Source organism: Phaethon aethereus (assembly GCF_964289735.1).
Source record: "Phaethon aethereus genome assembly, chromosome: 20".
Lineage (NCBI taxonomy): Eukaryota > Metazoa > Chordata > Aves > Phaethontiformes > Phaethontidae > Phaethon > Phaethon aethereus.
Window position 1 is genome coordinate 4,136,260 of NC_138596.1, and position 17,068 is coordinate 4,153,327.

Consider the following 17,068-nt stretch of genomic DNA (forward strand, 5'->3'; position numbering starts at 1 on the left):
ACGGGAGATAAAAACGAGAAGGGAGGAGCAGACACGGTCTGCATTGGGCAAGTTTAAGGCAACTGAAATCTCGTCAGAACTGGTTGGTGGATGGTGCCAACTCCTTCCTGTAAGCTGCATTAAGAAATAGCTGAAGAAAAGGTATCAGCCCATTCCCAGTGTCACTGCCCCACCCAGGACCACAACCCCGGTGACACAGCTAAGCTGACGGAGAGCTGTGCAGCCGGACAGGACTGGGGTCATCGTCCCACCCCACCCTGGAGCATCGCGGAGCCTTAAGGACAAAGTTGCTGAGGAAAGCCCTGGGAGAGAGGGCAGAGCATCAGAGCACCCTTCCCCAGGCGCCCAGGAAATCCAGTCCCTCCTGCCACCACCACTGTCCTCGTGCCTCCGCTGTCCCTCTCCCGTCCCCAGCGACCCGCGAGCGCGGCTCCCAGCCGCTGGCACCGGGTGAAGGCAATGCGGGTTGGCTTGCTCTGAAATGGGAGAGGGCAGAGCTGACCCCAAGTACTCTGCACTACGAACCATCCCTGCAGCACCGGCCTGGCACCGCTGCGTCCATCCCCAGCGACCTGGCCCTTTCCGAAAGCACCGCAGCTCCCTCTCCAGCACAGGAGGAAGAGGAGAGGAGGAAGAGGAGAGCAGAGGTTCCCTGTCCCACGCCTGGCACAGGTCCCCACCGTCCCAGCACCACGCTGCTGCCACACAGCCGCCCCTGCCTGGGCCAGGGGATGAACCGTCTGGTCCCAATCCCACCTGCAAAGCTCCGAGTCCCCTTCACAGGCGGGAGGCAGACACAAAGGCAACGGTAATAAAGCTCAGAGGGGGGACGTAACTCGGGAAAATAGTACAGACAGGCTGTATAAACAGAGATGGGGCTGCACTTCGAACAGGCAGCTACAAAGCATGCTCCGGCTGATGTTTAACAGAAAGAAAAAGCAGGGACATAAAAACAAATAACACCATCAAACAGGAACGGGAGAACTCCTTTCATTGAAGAAACCCAACGTCTGATTTTGCCACCTTGCATCACCCTTTCTGCTAAGCACACGCATCAGCACAGTGTTTCAGAGCTCCTGCCCCCCGCCCCAAACTCTCTGTACCCGCCGCTCGTCTCGGTGCTGGCAGGATCCTGCTCCACTACGGAACCTGCTCCGGGCGGCTGGATGGACGGACACACAGCTAACAGCAGCAGATCTGCCCCCAGCGCAAACCCTGCTCTGTGATGGGAGATCCCAGGTACATTAAAAGGAATCATTCTGGGTGTGAGACAGCACCTGCATATTTGGCGGGTGTCAGAGTTTTTTAATTGTGTCAATAAATATATAAAGAAAACCGGTTTGCTCGTTGGGTTGTTTTTCCCTCCTGGGCTCTGCGGCTCCATGGATGATAGGAACAGCCATCACACAGCTGCCAAACTTGTAGCTGGTGCTGGTGCTCCCTACGATGGATTTGCCTACAAGCCAGGTCCAAATTTACATCCACTACCCCTAAGAGGTTTGATCATTTTCTGTGCAGTTTTATGGCCCAGCATCAAGACCTCAGAAGCACACTGGCTTCACACAAAGGACTAGAGCACAGAGAGTGAAACTCAGCATTACCATAGCAGGGATTATGAAAAGAATCCTTCTGAAGAGGGAGGGCTGAAATGTCCCTCTGCTGCTGGACATGAAAGATGGTGACGGATCAGGAAGAGACACGCTGACGGCACTGAGGTCCCTGCACCCTCCCAGAGGTGCTGGGTGACCCACATTTCAATTCTTACCTACCCCAGATACTCCCTGGGTGATTTCAGCTTGAGTTTTGAGGGTTCTTTTCCCCCCTTTTTTCTCTGCTCCTATTTCCCCATCTCACCACTCCTGTATCTCCTCTCCTTTTGCTGCTCACTCCCTTCGGTGGCTGCCGCAGGGTTATGTCTCCATTTAGTCACCCCGTAGCCAAGTGAGACGTACCTGACTCTTCTAACCTGCTCTCATAAATCAAAGCGGGAGGCAGGGAGCAGGAAAAATCCCGGTAAGCAGCCAGGATGATGCTAAGTTGACAGATGCAGGGCTGAGGCTCATGGCTGCCTCTCTGTAAAGCATCTGTCCTTTCCCTCCACAGGATGAGGCCAAAGGCTGCCTTTATCCCCGTGTTAAGCACTGCAAGCTGCTTCTCCACCCCTTTTTGTGAGACGATGGCGTGTTGGGGCGATAAGAAGCCCAGGGCCGAGCGGTGGGGACGTTATCTGCAGGAATGATGGTGTCTCTGTGATGTGCACAATAATGAATTGCCCTCTTTGCAGAAATGAGTAAGTTGTGCCTGGTGATGCAATGATCAATTTGCTCCATCATGTGAAGCCATCCATTCATCACAGGCGCCGGCTGAGAGCTGCTCACGGCCGCTTTACTGGCACCAGTGGAACAAGAGCCTCTGCAGGCAGCTCCCTGGGTCCCTGCTGGGAACACCCCAGAAACGGGGTTTCCCTTCTCCCCCGACCTCCTGGCCGAGGGTGCCTCCAGCATCGAGCATCCAGAAATACACAGCCCGCTCTGTCCCAGGAGGGCAGGAGACAGAAAAGGAGGAAAAAAAGACGAAGTTCCCACAGCATCTTCTGCACCAAATGGCAAGAAGAGCTGGCAGGGTGCTCTCTGCCTGCTCCTGCCTGTAACGCACCAGCATACTGCCCACAGGGACTGGCCCAGCCCAGCTCCTGAGCCTCAGTGATGCTTGCCTGCAGCAGCACCCATTTGCCTGTGCTCCCGCAGAAAAGGCACGAGGCTACGGCACAGGGCAGATGAGCTCCGCTGCTGCTGCGACAGCGCAGCCACGGCAAAGCCGTTTCCCCTCTCCTGGCCCAGACTCCCTTTGCCTTTCTCATCCACTTTGCTTTTCATCCTCCTCTGCTCCCAGACAGCCTCACGCCGCAGTGCTCGGCACCAACTTGCGAAATCATGAGTGCCCAAATCACTGCAAAAACCCTTCAAAAATCACCACAAAACCCCTGTAAGCCTGGGGCAGCGGTGGTGTCGCAGGGGCACAGCGGGGCTGAGCCAAGGGCAGGGAGCAAAAGCCCAGCTCCCGTCCTCGACACGAGACGGGACACACGCGGGTGCAGAGCTGGGGAGCAGAGCTCTCTGCCGCCGAGAGCACTGAAAATAAAATAACAAACAAATAAAAAAAAAAATCCAGTTGATTGTACTTTGGCAAAGAATTCAGAGAGCAAAGGGGCTCACTTGGGAGCAAAACGAAGATGAATTGACAGTGAGTTCAAGAGAATTCATTCTGGCACCGAACACTTGTCTCTCCATCAGGACATCTCAAAGGCTTGTCAAGCGAAGGCAAGGCTTTTATTTGTTTCTATGGTTGCCATAACGATAGAGCTATATGTCACGTCAGGCGGCAGCTGAGGCTCGCGCCTTGGATTTATAGCCGCTCACCCAAAATTATCACCTTTTCTGCAGAGCGGGTGGCACGGTGAACCAGGGCCACCAGGTGTTTGCCAGCGCCGCGCTCTGCCCCCCGGGTTATCTCCCCTCTTCATTCCCCCCCAGCCAGCCGTGCCCCAAGGGATGCTTTTATCATCCCCCATGGGGATGCTTTTATTTTCCCCCGCAGGGATGGTCGGTGGTGGGACCCGGATGCTCGGTGGTGGGACCCAGGGCTGCGGGCGTGGGGTCCTGCGCGTGACGGCGATGCAGAGCAGTGTACGCTGCCGCAATTATAGCGATTCCTGGTCTCACAGGACAAGCGGTACCTCCTAAAGGGCCAAAAAGAGACAGCAAGGTGTCCAGGGAAGGCCAGTGGAAGGATTAAATTTGTTTAAAAATAATATGGACTACTGTGTTTACCACCAGGTTATGGGAGAAATACAGATAAGAGAGAGGGATGGGAGCAATGGGGAGAAGGAGCAAAGAGGGGTCTTGAAAACAAGCGAGACAAGGTGGGACTGGGAGGTATTCCTTGTCCTGGCAGGGGATGTGCCGCTGGGACAGCCTGCCCAGCCCAGGACCCGGCCTCCAGCCCGGGACCTGGCCTCCAGCCCAAGCCAGAGGCTTCCCAGCGTGGAGAGAGCCCCGGAGCACTGCTGCCGACCTCGTATGAACAAAGACATCACCGTTAGCATGGCTACCACGATCCCAGACGTGTGACCGACGTCATCCTCGTGTGGAGGATCAGACTCTGGGGTCGAAGAGGAGATGCTCAATACGGTTACTGATAAATCACACATATAAGTTTCATTAACTCCAAGCACCTTCATGCTTTATTTATGACGCACAGCCCCAAAACCTCCACCACTGAGTTCTGCACGCAAACTCCTGTCCCCCCTCATGCCCCGGCACACGTGGGAGCATCGTCCCCGGTGGGATGTTTGCACGTAGACCTTTGGCTCCTGTCTACAGAAGTTTCTCCAGTGACCTGGCTGCAGCAGCGAGAGGAGCCTCGGGCCCTTCGCTCCCACCCACCAAAGCACTGCGTACAGCTTGCCGCACCGCTCAGCGGTGAAACACGCGGAGAGCAGCATCCCTGCGGAGGAGCAGCAGGGAGTCAGCATTTCTCCGGAGAGCTGCTGAAAGGCAGAGCTCCACCTGTCCCTTCCGCAGCCTCGAGCATCTTCATAAAAACACAAGGCCACGTTTGAACCTTTCACCCTTGGCATTGTAAAGACTTCATCACCTGGTTTCTCCAAACCAGGCTTTCTGCAATTTCCCTCCATTAAACTCTTCAATACAAGTGACCCCAGAGCCAAAAGGTGTCAGACTAATGAAAGGTCTGGAGGAATGCAGCACGCTCGTTATTAAAGACACGGAAGAAATACAGCACTGAGCTACCGTCACAGCCTTACAGGACAGCGAACGAGGCGCTCCAGGTGCTGAGACGTGGCCGTGTTGCCGCTAGTGTAATATAGCCCAGGATCTGCTACTCGGCACGGGGACGTGACTGTATTAGAGCTCAAGTGCTGCAGGACCAGGAGCTGCCAGCACGGAGGGACAGCAGTGCCACCGCGGTCCCACAGCCCAGGGAACAGGTCCTTGCCCGTGCAGAGGGATGGCTGCGTTTGAACACCTACACAAGGGACAGCGCACGTTCACCTCCAACGGTAGGTCCAACACTACGGGTCATCATGCAGACATCAGAACCACCAAAACTGCTGCATTACTGCTCCCTTGAGAAGCTACCAACAGTTGGCTCAGTCCAGAGGGACAAAGTAAAGAGGCTGCAAGATAAACAGCTCTAAAAGTACCTTTCTCGTTGCGTGAAAGCACTCAAGAACCTCAGAGGAAGTTCTCAGGGACAGGCCAACGCGATGCCCATGAGCACCAAACACAACCACATCCCTTCTCACCGACTGCAGTGGACCTGAACAGCCCCAGTGTTAGCTCCTCTGCACCATCATGCTCCGCTCAGGTGGGATCACCTTGGTTTCCACCCACCCCAGGGTGCTCGGGACCCTGAGCTAGCAGCCTGATCCCCATTTGAGAAGAGTTTAAGTTCTAATGCAGAAATAATAGATCGCTTTTCGGTTTTCACTGTATCTGTGAAACCTTCCATAATTCAACATCAAATATTTATTATTGCGTTTATTAAAGTTTTAATAATTTAGCATCTCCTGTATGTAAGATACAAGCGCCATAAACTCGCCTCCCTTATTCTACCTGGGTCACTCCAATATTTATACCTGGAATTCTCAGTTCAGGTTTCATTTATGAGGGGAGCAAGCAACAGCCTCCGTTGCCAGAAGTCCCCTTCCTCCTGCCTGGCGTTCATCCATCCCGAGTCTCTTCCACAAGGATGAGTGCCTGGAGACAAATACTGCACTGGAGCAGAAAGCAAGCTTCCTAGCCTCTACTTTCGTTAAGGTACTTTTAACAAAGATGTCAGGAGACAAGAAATAACGTTCTCCTGGCATTTTGGCTCGGAAAATGCTAACATACAACAAAGTGACCCTTCACCTTCTCAAATGAAAAGCAGTCGTCTTCTGCAGACAAGAAAAATGACGCTCCTAAGAGAGTCAAATTGTGATAGTTATGTACCACCAGTTTCTTTTTGCAGGAAAGGGAACAAGCACTAATTAGCAACAAAACCACACCTGGAAGTAAGGACCTCTTGGATGCCAGTCCTGGCTCTGCCATAGGTTTTGCAGGCACTTGCTCCAAGCATAGCCCTGCCAAGACTCATGATGATGGGACAGAAGAGTGGAAATCCACCATCCCATCATGCTGGGAACAGACAAGACAGAAGGGGCTCGGAGACACAAGAACCCTGCTTGTGCACAGGAAGCTGATTCACAATACAGAGAAGAATTTGCAGGTGAGGAAATCATGTCAATGGGAGAAGGGAGAGCAAGAGGGATCACAGAGTCTCCCTGGCACCCGACAGTCACATGCTGAATCTTATTTTAATGGGGGAGAGGGGAACACAAGCCAAACACCTTAGGAATTAAACAGTTAAACCCTTGTAAACCTAGCAGAGGAGGACAATCACCACCATCGCTCTCCTCCAAGGCAGAGGCTCCTGCTTCCTTTCCAGCTGGGGCACAGAGGACAACCATTTTGCCTGGCTCCTTTTCCAAGGAACCCCCCTTTGCCCAGCCTCAGCCTGTTCTCCCAGCAAACAGCTTCTCCTTCCACCAGGGAATCTCTTCCTGCAATGCCCTCTCAGGTCCCACTTCTGAACTAGACTGTCACAAGTCCAGTGAGAGCCGGTTAAGATACAAGCTAGCCCAAATCAGGGAGCCATAGAAACGTCCAGGCACTTACTGAACTCGGGGAAGGAAAAGAAAAACTCTAATTGTGTAATAGTTGGACAAGCCACATGGCCTTTCACCAGAGTCTGACCTTGGCCCTTCAGGAGCACCACAGCAGAGTACCAAGGGCTGGGTCAACATGATATACATATGAGTTTCTGAAAGATGATAGCACCTCCATACCGGTAAATGCATTCATTTAAGCTATACAATCTAACTTAGATTTAAGACACTCAAAAATTGCCTTGCCACAGGTTCATACCAATTTACCTGACTGGATTTGGCAGAATTCAGACCTGTATACACAGGTCTGGCCTAGACCCATCAGGGCCAAAAAAGCCTGGGGAGCTATCACATCAGATTTCTTATTGGAAGGAAATTAATCAAACTTATCATCACAGAAATTACTGCATCCTCAACAACAATTTAAAGAGCAGTATAGTCACTCAAGCATGAGGAAAACGAGAAATCCGCTTCCTACCTGACATCTGCTGGATCTTCTGTCACCAGAACATCTGTCTTGCAGCTGGCGAGAGGATTGATGGAAAGCTCCACGGGGGGCACCACGAAGCTCTTGCTGACAGGCAGCCACAAACCTTGACCCAAACTATAGGTGGACCTGGAATAAGGACAAACATGTCATATAGGAACACAGCATCCACAGCGAACGGTGGCCCTCTGTCGCACCTCACCACCTGGAAATCAGAGCACTGGTGGCACCATGGGATAAGTTGGTCATCTGGTCTTGTCCTGGAAGCCAAACACCAGCAAATGAGAGAGGAACAGCTAGAGATGCGACATGGGGGTGATCACGCTCTTCTTTTTGGTCCAGGGTGACTTTCTGCGCACAGTGTTCTGGCTTTTGCTGAGCTGGGTCTGGCTGAGAGGACGAGAGGGAAACCCTTCCCTGTCTGCAGAACATTGACGGAGCCGGGAGTCACCAAGAGGTAGCATCCACTGGGATGTCTCCACTGTCACCCGCCTCCCGAATGTCCAAGCTGAACACTCCTTTGACTCACCTGAGTATCTTCTCCGGCGCCTGCTCTCCTGTGACCAAGTCATATCCCCGCTCAAGCGTCGTGTAGGGCCACGGCCTGGGAGGCAGAGAGGGAAAGAGCCGCTGTGGCACGTCAGGCGGCAGGGAAAGCAGCACAGCCCCGTCCCGGCCCTGTGGTGCCGGCGATGGCTGGTGGGAAGGAGACCAGACCCCTCGCCAACGAGGGAGCCAGGACAGAGCGAACACACCATCATATCACCACTCACCCTTCGCTGTGTCCCCAGTCGCTGCGCACACACAAGTGGCGATGGACGGGGTCCGGGGCGTAGCCTTCATGGCAGCTGCACTCTCCTAAAAGAGAAGAGGGGAAGATAAGACCTCACTGCTCCCGAGGAACATAAGCGACCGTGGCATGGGGCCCTATTTCCTTGCTACCCATCTCTGCCCGTTCGAGGCCAGTCCTGGTCCCTGCCATAGATCTGGAGCACTTTGGACTCTTCTGGAACCTCCAGGTGATGCAGAGGACGAGATGTGGAGATGGGGAAAGCTGCAAGAAACCTGTAGTTCCTCTGGAGGGAGTTAAGTGAGGTAACTCCCACTGTAGCTGGGGATGGGACTCCATGATGCACAAGGTCTGTCCTTAACCCGTAGTCCTGTGCAGCCCTGCGGCTCCCCCAGCTCAGCCAAGCTCTGTCTGGTGGCCTCCAAGGACGGCTCAGGCTCCCCACAGAGAGGTGCCCATGTGGATCCGGGCCCTGCCCTTGTCCTGCCGAGCCCTGCCCGCAGCCCTGGCAGAGGGGCTGCTCTGGGGCCAGTGGTTCATTCCTCAGCAGGGATCGTGACCTCGCTTGAGGAGAGCCAGCGTCCACCTCCACGCACCTCCCGGGCGGGGGGACCCTCCCGACCCCTCCTGGCCATGTCCCCTTCCCACCTCTGCTCCTGCCACCTCACGCGGCGATGGGACAGCAGAGTCTCCTGCAGCCCAAACTCCCACAGGAGGATGCAGAAGCCCCCAACCTCCATCCTCCGCAGGCAGTGCCCGTCCTGCGGCTCAGGGGCTCTCGGCCCCGCTCCCCTCCTGCTCCCCTTCACTCTCTGGGTGCTGGCTCACCCTGTTACACCCTTCTGACAGCAGAAGAAGACATTTCCCACACCACAAACCCAATTGTGCTTGGCCCAAATTGATTCCGTGTTTGGTAGAAATACATAACCCGGAGCAAGAAACAGCAAAATCAAAAGATTAATTGGATTTGCACGTAGAGTTTCTGTTACAAGCTCCTGCTGACAGTTTTTTTCCCCCCTCCCCTCCTCTCCCCACCGTGCCTGCCGGCGCGGCAGGCTGAGCGGTGAACACGGGCAGAGGTGGGGACCTGGGGAGGGTGCTGGGGGGGCACCCCCATCACGGCAATAATGCGGACTGGCAGGTACCCGCATGCTCATCGGGATCCTAAGCAAGTTCTTAAAATGCCTCCTAGGGATTACACTAAAGAGCTTTATTGTCAGGAGGGAGCGAGATGGGGGTTCAACCGCAGAGATTTTTAAGGAAGAGCTGCCTGGGAAGGGGGAGGTGGCAAAAAAAGAAAAGAAAGGGGGAAAAAAGAGAGAGACAGCTAATGATGTGCTAAAATGCAACAGCACCTTCATGAAATATTCACTGCCTTAAACACGTCTAATATTAAAGATTAAATGTCCTGGGATTTGTCCTAGCGACTTCGAAGCACTGATTTATGATCTGTCAAAAGCTGCTAACCTCATGATTCATAATGGGAGCGGCAGGAACATTGCTGCTCCAAAGGGAAAGAGTTGGGAGAGGGACGGCAGCGCTAGCCCCTGCACCGGCTCAGCTGTGCCCGGGGGCCGGGGCGGTCTCGTTGTGAGAAAACGTGGGTTCTAATGGCTCCATCAGTGATTTTAAAAAAAGAAAAGTTATTTTTTCCTTGGGTGCTTAGTACGCAAGTTTCCCTAGCCGCGCCGTGGATCATTAATTCCTGGCGCTTATTACATAACAAATATATGCTCTGCAAATGAGAGACATCTCAAAGTGCTTGCGAAGCAGAGCTGGGAGTCTTGGAGCACTGGCTCATGCTCAGCTCCTGCCACAGAAATTAGAGCAAGCGGGGAAAAACCACCTACAGAGGTTGGCATCGAACAGCCCGAACGCCTCCCTCCTTATCCATGGCTGGAGGTGCCAGGGCGGTGAACCCCTTTCCCACGGCGCAGGAGGGTTTATTTTGTCCGTCAGTTTGTTTACTGCTCCATCAGTTTGGCGTCGGAAGGAGAAACTCTATCAACCTGCAGAGGTATTGATTTTATCGACTCCAGTCCTGGAGTTTCAACAGCTACAGCTGGTGCTGGAGGCTTCATCGGGAGGTTTATTGGGAGGTTTATTTCGGTAAGCGAGAGGGCAAACGGCAGCGCCGGCTGGGAAGGAGATGCGGGGCGGCAGAGGGGTGGGACATCGGGGAAAATCACCCAGGGCACGGAGACCACAGGTACCTGCCCCTCACCAGGACCACTCGGGACCAGCTTTCCCCAGGGAGTTCTGCACACTTGTGACAGAAGTGGGATAGGAAATCTCCCAGCACGGGACGGGCTGAGCGCTGCAGCCTGCCAGAGGAGCGGGGACGCCATCTCCGTGGGCCAGGATGATGGGTGGTTTAGGACCATCTCCATGAGTTTAGGACCTGTTTCTGTATCTAGAACCACAAGCAGGGAATTAGTGGGGTTTCCAAAATACCTCAGCAGAACCTGCTGGGCTTCTAAAAGTTCCCATGAGCTTTTGCCCTCTCCCCATCAGCATCCACCCTTCTTTGGCCCCCTGAGCTACTCCATTACTTTCTGTCCGTCCCCATCCTCCCCAGGCGCGATGCTGAGCCAGAGAGGATACTGAGCCAGCCACACTTATCCCCACGGACAGAGAAACACCCGCTAAAGCCCCCGGAGCAGCAGGAATGGGGGTTTCCGAACCTCTAACTCCTCTTTAGGGTAAGTATATTTTCTAACGAGCAGATTTTAACATGCCATTAAAAAAGCCCAAACAAGGCCCTTGTTCAGAGCTACTAAATCCCATGTGCTTCTGAGACAAGTGAAGTTATCTGCTCAGCATCGCTCGTGCCAAGTTAGGATTCAACCTGAGCTTAAAGCCAGAGTTGACCAAAATAACCAAGTTTGACAAATAACCGCACCTGAAGCCGGATGCAATTTCCACAGGTCCTGCACACGCCTCCGCGCAGCGTTCGGCTGCTGCAGGAGGACAAATGAATCAGGATCTACAAACTGCTGTGACAAGCATCCTATTTCTGCAGCCACCAACCTGCACCCTGCACGTTGTACAAACACAGGCGTGTGCGGTCCTTCCTGCAGGTTCTTAACCTACAAATCACGTCGGATAATCCACGGCAAATTTTGAACTGTTATAGCAAAGGCAAGGGTCACTGCTCTCAGCTCTGGAGGTCCTGTGTTATATTTTCAGTCTGTTATTTAACAAAACGCTGCCGGGGGGGGAAACGCCTCCGCCATTGCAGCGAGAAGGTGCATAAACTGGGAAATGCATCACTGCAGCTCTAGCAAGAGGCTCAGAAAACATGTTATTCATGCAACACGTGCAGCTACGCGGAACGGCGAGGGGAGAGCTGAGGCCATGGAAGCAGCACCTACAGCGCTGCTCTCCATCCTCCTCGCTCCCCTCTTACACAAAACCTCACCAAAGACCACGCTGCCGTGACTAATTACAGGTGACACGGAGTCTCCACGCTGGTTTCTGCTTGGGGAGGGCGAACCCGAACCTCTGTCTGAACCAGCGGGACATATCCCCAAACACACGTCTCGCCTGCAACCTCCTCTCTGCTGCGCCTTCGTCCCCGCGGCGGCCGCTCAGAGCCGCGGGCCGGGCAGAGCCCCGCGCGGCGAGCCGAGAGGCAGCCCCGCGGGCAGGAGCGGGCAGCCCAGCCTGCGGCACCTGCCGGAGCGGCCGTGCAGCTCCAGCTCCCTTTGGCCCCACGGCGTTGCAGACATCGCTCCTGCCCCCGGCTGGGAAGTGAGGAGGAGCTGGAGCCTGACCTGGAGGAACGGGGCAAGCTAAGGACACATGGACCTGGTTTCCACATGCAGATGTGAGCTTCCTCTGCCCGTTTCTGAGCAAAGGACTTCTCGCGTTGCCCATGCTTTGCACCGGCTTTAGTGCTGGCGCTGCAGATGGACAGGGCGAGAGCCGTCTGCAGCCACTGCTAGCATCCATGGATTTTGGCTCAGGGTTGGCACACGCTGAGGCTCGCTCATGCCTGAAGGAAACGAATCTAACACAAGCCACATCCGAGCTCATCACCTCCACCGGCACCGGGCAAAGCCAAGTACGTGGAGGAAAACAGCCCTCCGGCCCCTGTGGCATCTCATCCAGCACAGCTGGAGGTTTTAGCTTGCTGCTTTTTTTTTTATACCTAAGCTGCAAGTTGCAGCACTAGTCTTCCATTTTGCCCACTGCACCATGTTGCTGCTCCCCCCGAAATGGGAAATAGGGTCTCTTGCTGCAGCCACATCCTCCCCGGCCGTCCCCGCGCTCCGCCCACGGAGCCGCAGAGCAGGGCCACGGGACGAACCGCCAGCGTGCCAGGGTAATCCTGTTAGCCTCGTTAGGGAGAGAGGAGATCTGCAGCGATAACGCTGCAAGATCCCCCTAATCCACCCACCCTGTGCGCCGCACAAAGCGGAGGCTCCGGCGTCCCTGTGCTCCCGGGGAAGCTGCTCTTTGCTGTCATTGGCACTTTTATTTAAGGAGCTGGAGGGGCTTGGCAGTGGCGGAGCAAACCTGTGGCTCGTCAACCCTCTCCTGGCACTGCGGGTGTCCACGATTCCCTTCTGCACGGCTGCACCTCCAACCCTGGCGTCTGCCTTCATGTCGGAGGGATGCCCTGCTGCGAAAGCATGGTCCTGGGGACAATCCCAGCCCCAGCTGGGGTGGCAGCTATTTCCTGGGGGCTGCAGGGCTACAAACACGCACCTTTCGGCCTGTGAGAGCATTGCACGTACACGCTCACACCTGCTTCGGGGCTGCCTCTCCCACCCCGAGTGAGGCACAGCCTGGCTCCAGTTTATCAGGTCAGCACCCAAAGGCGGACCCTTCCTCTCTGGGGACACACACCAGGGGACATGGCTGCCCCAGCAAAGCAACCTCGGTGCCAGCGAGCTGTGGCACCACCTCCCCAGCCACCCCTGGCTCCGCAGCCCAGCTGGGTCGTCCTCCCCGCAGAGCCCCCGTCCCGGCGGCATCCCGGCAGTGGGGCGAGCTCCAGCACAGCTGTCCCTCCAACACCACCTCTTGCTTCTCCTCCTTCCACCCACCAGCGCACGGGAGGAGAAAGGGTCTGCAGAGGGAGGTGGGTGCCGGGCAGCAAGCCAAGGCCGAGCATTTTTCGGCAAACAGAGGCAGCCGTTGAGAGCGGCGGCTGCCCGCCCCGCCAGCCCTGACTGCACCAGTGTTCGCTGCGGGGCTGCAGCACAAAGCCCCTCTCTTACGGGTGAGCACAGAGCCATCTCCAGGGTTACCAGCCCGCTCCGAGGTGGGAGGACTGGAGAGTCCCCCCTCCTTCCCTGCTGCTGGGATGCAAAGCCTTTGCCCCCATCGGCAGCTCAAGCTGCATGGGCCAAATCCCTTCGCCAGGAGCAAAAATGGCTGCAAACAGCATCTCCAGCTCGGTGCTTGGCGAGGGCCATGTCCCCTTGTCACCACTGCCCACAGCAGGAGCTGCTGCCCAGGAGCCCCCGCCAGGGCTGAGGGGACCTGGGTGCTCCCACACTGGGCTCATGGGCTGCCTCCTGCCACCATGTAGGACACCCCATGCTGTGCCCAGCTCTGCTGTCCCCCAACATGTCCCTTCCAAGGTGGTGGCAATGCCCAGGACCACCAGCAGCAGCCCTGAGCACCAGCTGTGTGGCACAAGCCACCAACAGATCAACACAAGTCACCCCCCAACGGCCACGGCCACCAACCTCCCGTAACGAAGCTGTCGAGGCCTCCAGGTCTCGTCCGCATCCAGAGGAAGCCCTACATCGATTTATCCTTTGCAAAAGGTTTCTGAGCTCCTGGCGGAGAAACAACCTCTTCATCCAGCATCCGCACCAAGTTTGATGAAGGCGAATCAAACCTCGTGTCCTTCAGCCACATGCAGCGCGTGCTCTGGCCCCACGGGCACCTCTCACAGGCCTCCTGGCCACTGTGGAGCACCCCGGACTCTCGGTGCCAAGGGAGGCTGCAGGGTTCCCTCCGGCACACGGCACGGCCTGACGGGCCCCGCCGCTGCCGCTGAACCACGTGCGAGGCTCGCTGCCTCGGCCCGTCTCCCTCCCTGCCTACAGCAACCCCCGTGCAGGCAGATCTGGCTGCACCCCTGCACCCCACCCTAGAGCTGCCATAACCCACAGAGAGGTGCCGGGGCCCCCCACAGCAGCACCCCTCCTTGCTGCCAGCCCTCCCGCCGAGGGGTGAGCACCCTGCCAGGGACAGGCAAACGCGGGGAGCCGCACACGAGATCTCAGCCACCGAGCCCTCCCGCAAACGGGAGATTCCCGGCCTGCAGTCTGGCCTCAACGACAATAAAACGCCAACCTGTGCCAGCAGCACTCCCCCGCTGGCCTCAGACTGGCTGCTGGGGGGCAAGCGCAGCATCGCACGGCTCGCGGGTGCCAGGGTGCAGCTCCCCGCGGAGGAGCGGCTCCCAGCGGCGCGATGACAAGGCTGAGCTTGCCAGGATGGGGCAAGACACGCGCTGGCACAAGGGTTGGCACCAGGGTTTCCCACGGAGAGAGGTACAGATGGAGAGGAAAGTTAAAAACCCTGCAACAAAACCCCTCCTTAAAGAGTTTGCTCTGCCCCTGTGGGAGGGCAGAGCGAGGGCCTCTTTTGAGAAGGAGATTTGGAGAAAATTAAACACAGGCAAGGATGAACAAGGGTCTTAATAGTTCATTAAATTCCCAGCTTCAGTGAACAAGTGAAGCGTCTTCAAAGAGCTGCTCCTGAAGTCGGGTTGGCTCCTGGCCGACGTCGTGGCTCCAACAACCGCGGCGGCAGCGCCAGCTCCCGGCAAAGCTCTCTGAAAAGCTTCTCTTCTTACCCTCGCTATCTGCTGTTCCTGGCCTTCGGGGATGGCGCTTTCCAAACCTGGGTCCCTGCTTCATCCTGACGAGAAACGCAATTTCAGTAAAAGCAGTTTAGCTCTCAAGGAACGAGACAGGGAAGGTGGCTCCTGCCCGGCCAACCTGGCACAGAGTACGGAGGGAAAACCTGCAGTTAAGTTTACAGTTATCCCTCCTCTCCCGCCATCACAAGTCCCCCTCTTCACCCGGATCCATCACAGCACTTAAGCGCAAGCTTAACTTCCAAGGATTGCGTCTGGGTTTATGCTCTGCACGGATTTTATTCTCATTATCATCTGCTCAGCCACTGAGGAAGCTCTCCCCGGGCACACGTGCGTGGCTGGTGCAAGGAAGCAGCGGGAGGTCCCGAGGGTGGACCGAGGGTGGTCCACAGAGCCATGCCTGTCGTCTTCTGGGGCGACCACTGCCCCGGAGCTGACCACGCAGGGTGAGAAGCCACCTCCTGCGGTGCTGGTGGGACGAGTCAAGCCAGGGAGATGGGCCCAGGAGCAGCTCCGTACAGCAGAACTCATCCCTCTTTCCCCCTCTCCATGGTCTTTAGACAAGCACAGAAATGCCATTACAAGAACATTAGCAGCTGCAGGATTAAACACTCTAATGGCAGAAAATGAGAGTGTAAAGACAGCACAGATAACCTTAACTCAGCCCCCTCGAAGGCATGCATTTGATTGCTGTTTATGTGTAACACTTCAGCCCCAAGCTAAATTAGCTTGGGAGTTAACTGCCTCCTGCCCTGCTTGGTGCACGAGGCAAGCTGTGCTGCCACATGAAAAGAAATCGTATATTACATGGTTTTTGACCAAGTTATTAAACTACATACCTTAGAGAGACAGAACCTCATCTTATAAAAGTCTAAGTCAATAAAGACACTAGGATCCTCCAACAGCGAAAATAGCAGAAGTGCACAAGAACAAATATGACTTGATGTGCACAAAAGCTGCGTGATATTAAATTGAACTATGGGAGAAAATGGCTGTTTTCATAAACACAAATACACCCTCACCAAGGTTGGTCATCCCCTGATTTACATGCTCAGCTCTGCAACCTCCAAATCGCCTTAACAGGTTGCCTTTAAAAAATGGCTCTGTTTAAAAATGACTTTCATCTGTCTCCTGCCCACAAGACCCCTGTCCTATCCGAACAGGAACACCATCTGCAGCTCTGGTGACAAACTAGCCCATTTGGAAGATGATGGAAACCTTTTTTTTCCTCCTCCTCCTGCCCATTTCCAGAAAAGACTTTGCTACCACATCTCATTTGGTCCTTACAAGCCCGTGCCTATTCCTTTGGGGGTGCCATCAATTGTGGATGCAAAGGAGAGAATTTTGATGGAGAAGTGCCTGATTTATAGATGGGGGAAAAAAAATTCAACGCATTTGCACCTGCTAATCAAGGTAGCTATCCATCTCATTTATGCCACTGCTCCTGCAAGCCTGACAGCACAAAAATCAGAGGCTGTTTTTTCCAGCATTTGGCCCTCAGGGACCGATTCTCCAGCAGGTCTCTTAAGCAATGCCCACAGAATGTGCAAGTGAATCAGTTTTGTGCATACAAAGCAGGTAATTGTGCTCACAAATCAGGATTTGCATATGCTGCCAAAAACGGATGCCCTCATAAACGTTAGCGGTGCTGGTAAAGGGGGACGGTGAAAAAGCAGCACTCCCAGATTTTTTGCGGCGGTATCCCAGCATGGGGTATGAGCAGCGGCGCTGGCAACGTACTCCACAGCCGTCCAAAATACGGAGAGCGAGAAGAGTTGACTGCAAGTCTCAGCAGACAAGAAACCTTCCCCGTTCTTGCTTCAAGCAGCACAGTCGGCACCTGCCAAGAGGATGGAGTGTTTTGGCTGAACCTCTTCAGCCGAGGACCACAGCCTGACCCCAGGGATACCTGTCCTGCCCGACGAGGTGGCTGGGGCACGGCCACCGTGCAACGTCTGCACGTTGAAGACCCTCAGTAGCATCCGTTTATTTATGTACTTGCAGTCCTGTCAGACCAACTGGCTTGGCCGTTTCCAAGGCGGGGGGAAGGAGAAAGATGATATTTTGCTCATGTACAGATGTTGGTGCTCCCTCTGAAAAGCTCTGATGAGCTGGTGCTTTGCAATTTGGGTTTGAGATTTGTCAGGGGGGCAGCAATCATTTAATTAAAGAGTGAGTCACACAGCAAAGACACAAGGGAAGGCAAATTAAGGT

The 17,068-nt window shown here is 55.1% G+C and overlaps 1 protein-coding gene across 5 annotated transcripts in view; it reads right to left on the reverse strand.

The window, feature by feature from the left end:
- The window catches only part of ASTN2 (astrotactin 2), a 358,363-nt gene that overhangs the window by 193,293 nt on the left and 148,002 nt on the right, over positions 1-17,068 (reverse strand). For 4 of the 5 annotated variants that reach the window (XM_082009184.1, XM_082009183.1, XM_082009180.1 and 1 more), the window contains 3 exons: positions 7,991-8,075; positions 7,747-7,821; positions 7,209-7,346 (listed from right to left, as the gene is read on the reverse strand). In XM_082009184.1, coding sequence (XP_081865310.1) covers positions 7,209-7,346; positions 7,747-7,821; positions 7,991-8,075 — 298 coding nt within the window. The remainder of the gene's footprint in view (positions 1-7,208; positions 7,347-7,746; positions 7,822-7,990; positions 8,076-17,068) is intronic. The other variant, XM_082009182.1, reaches the window with a different exon arrangement.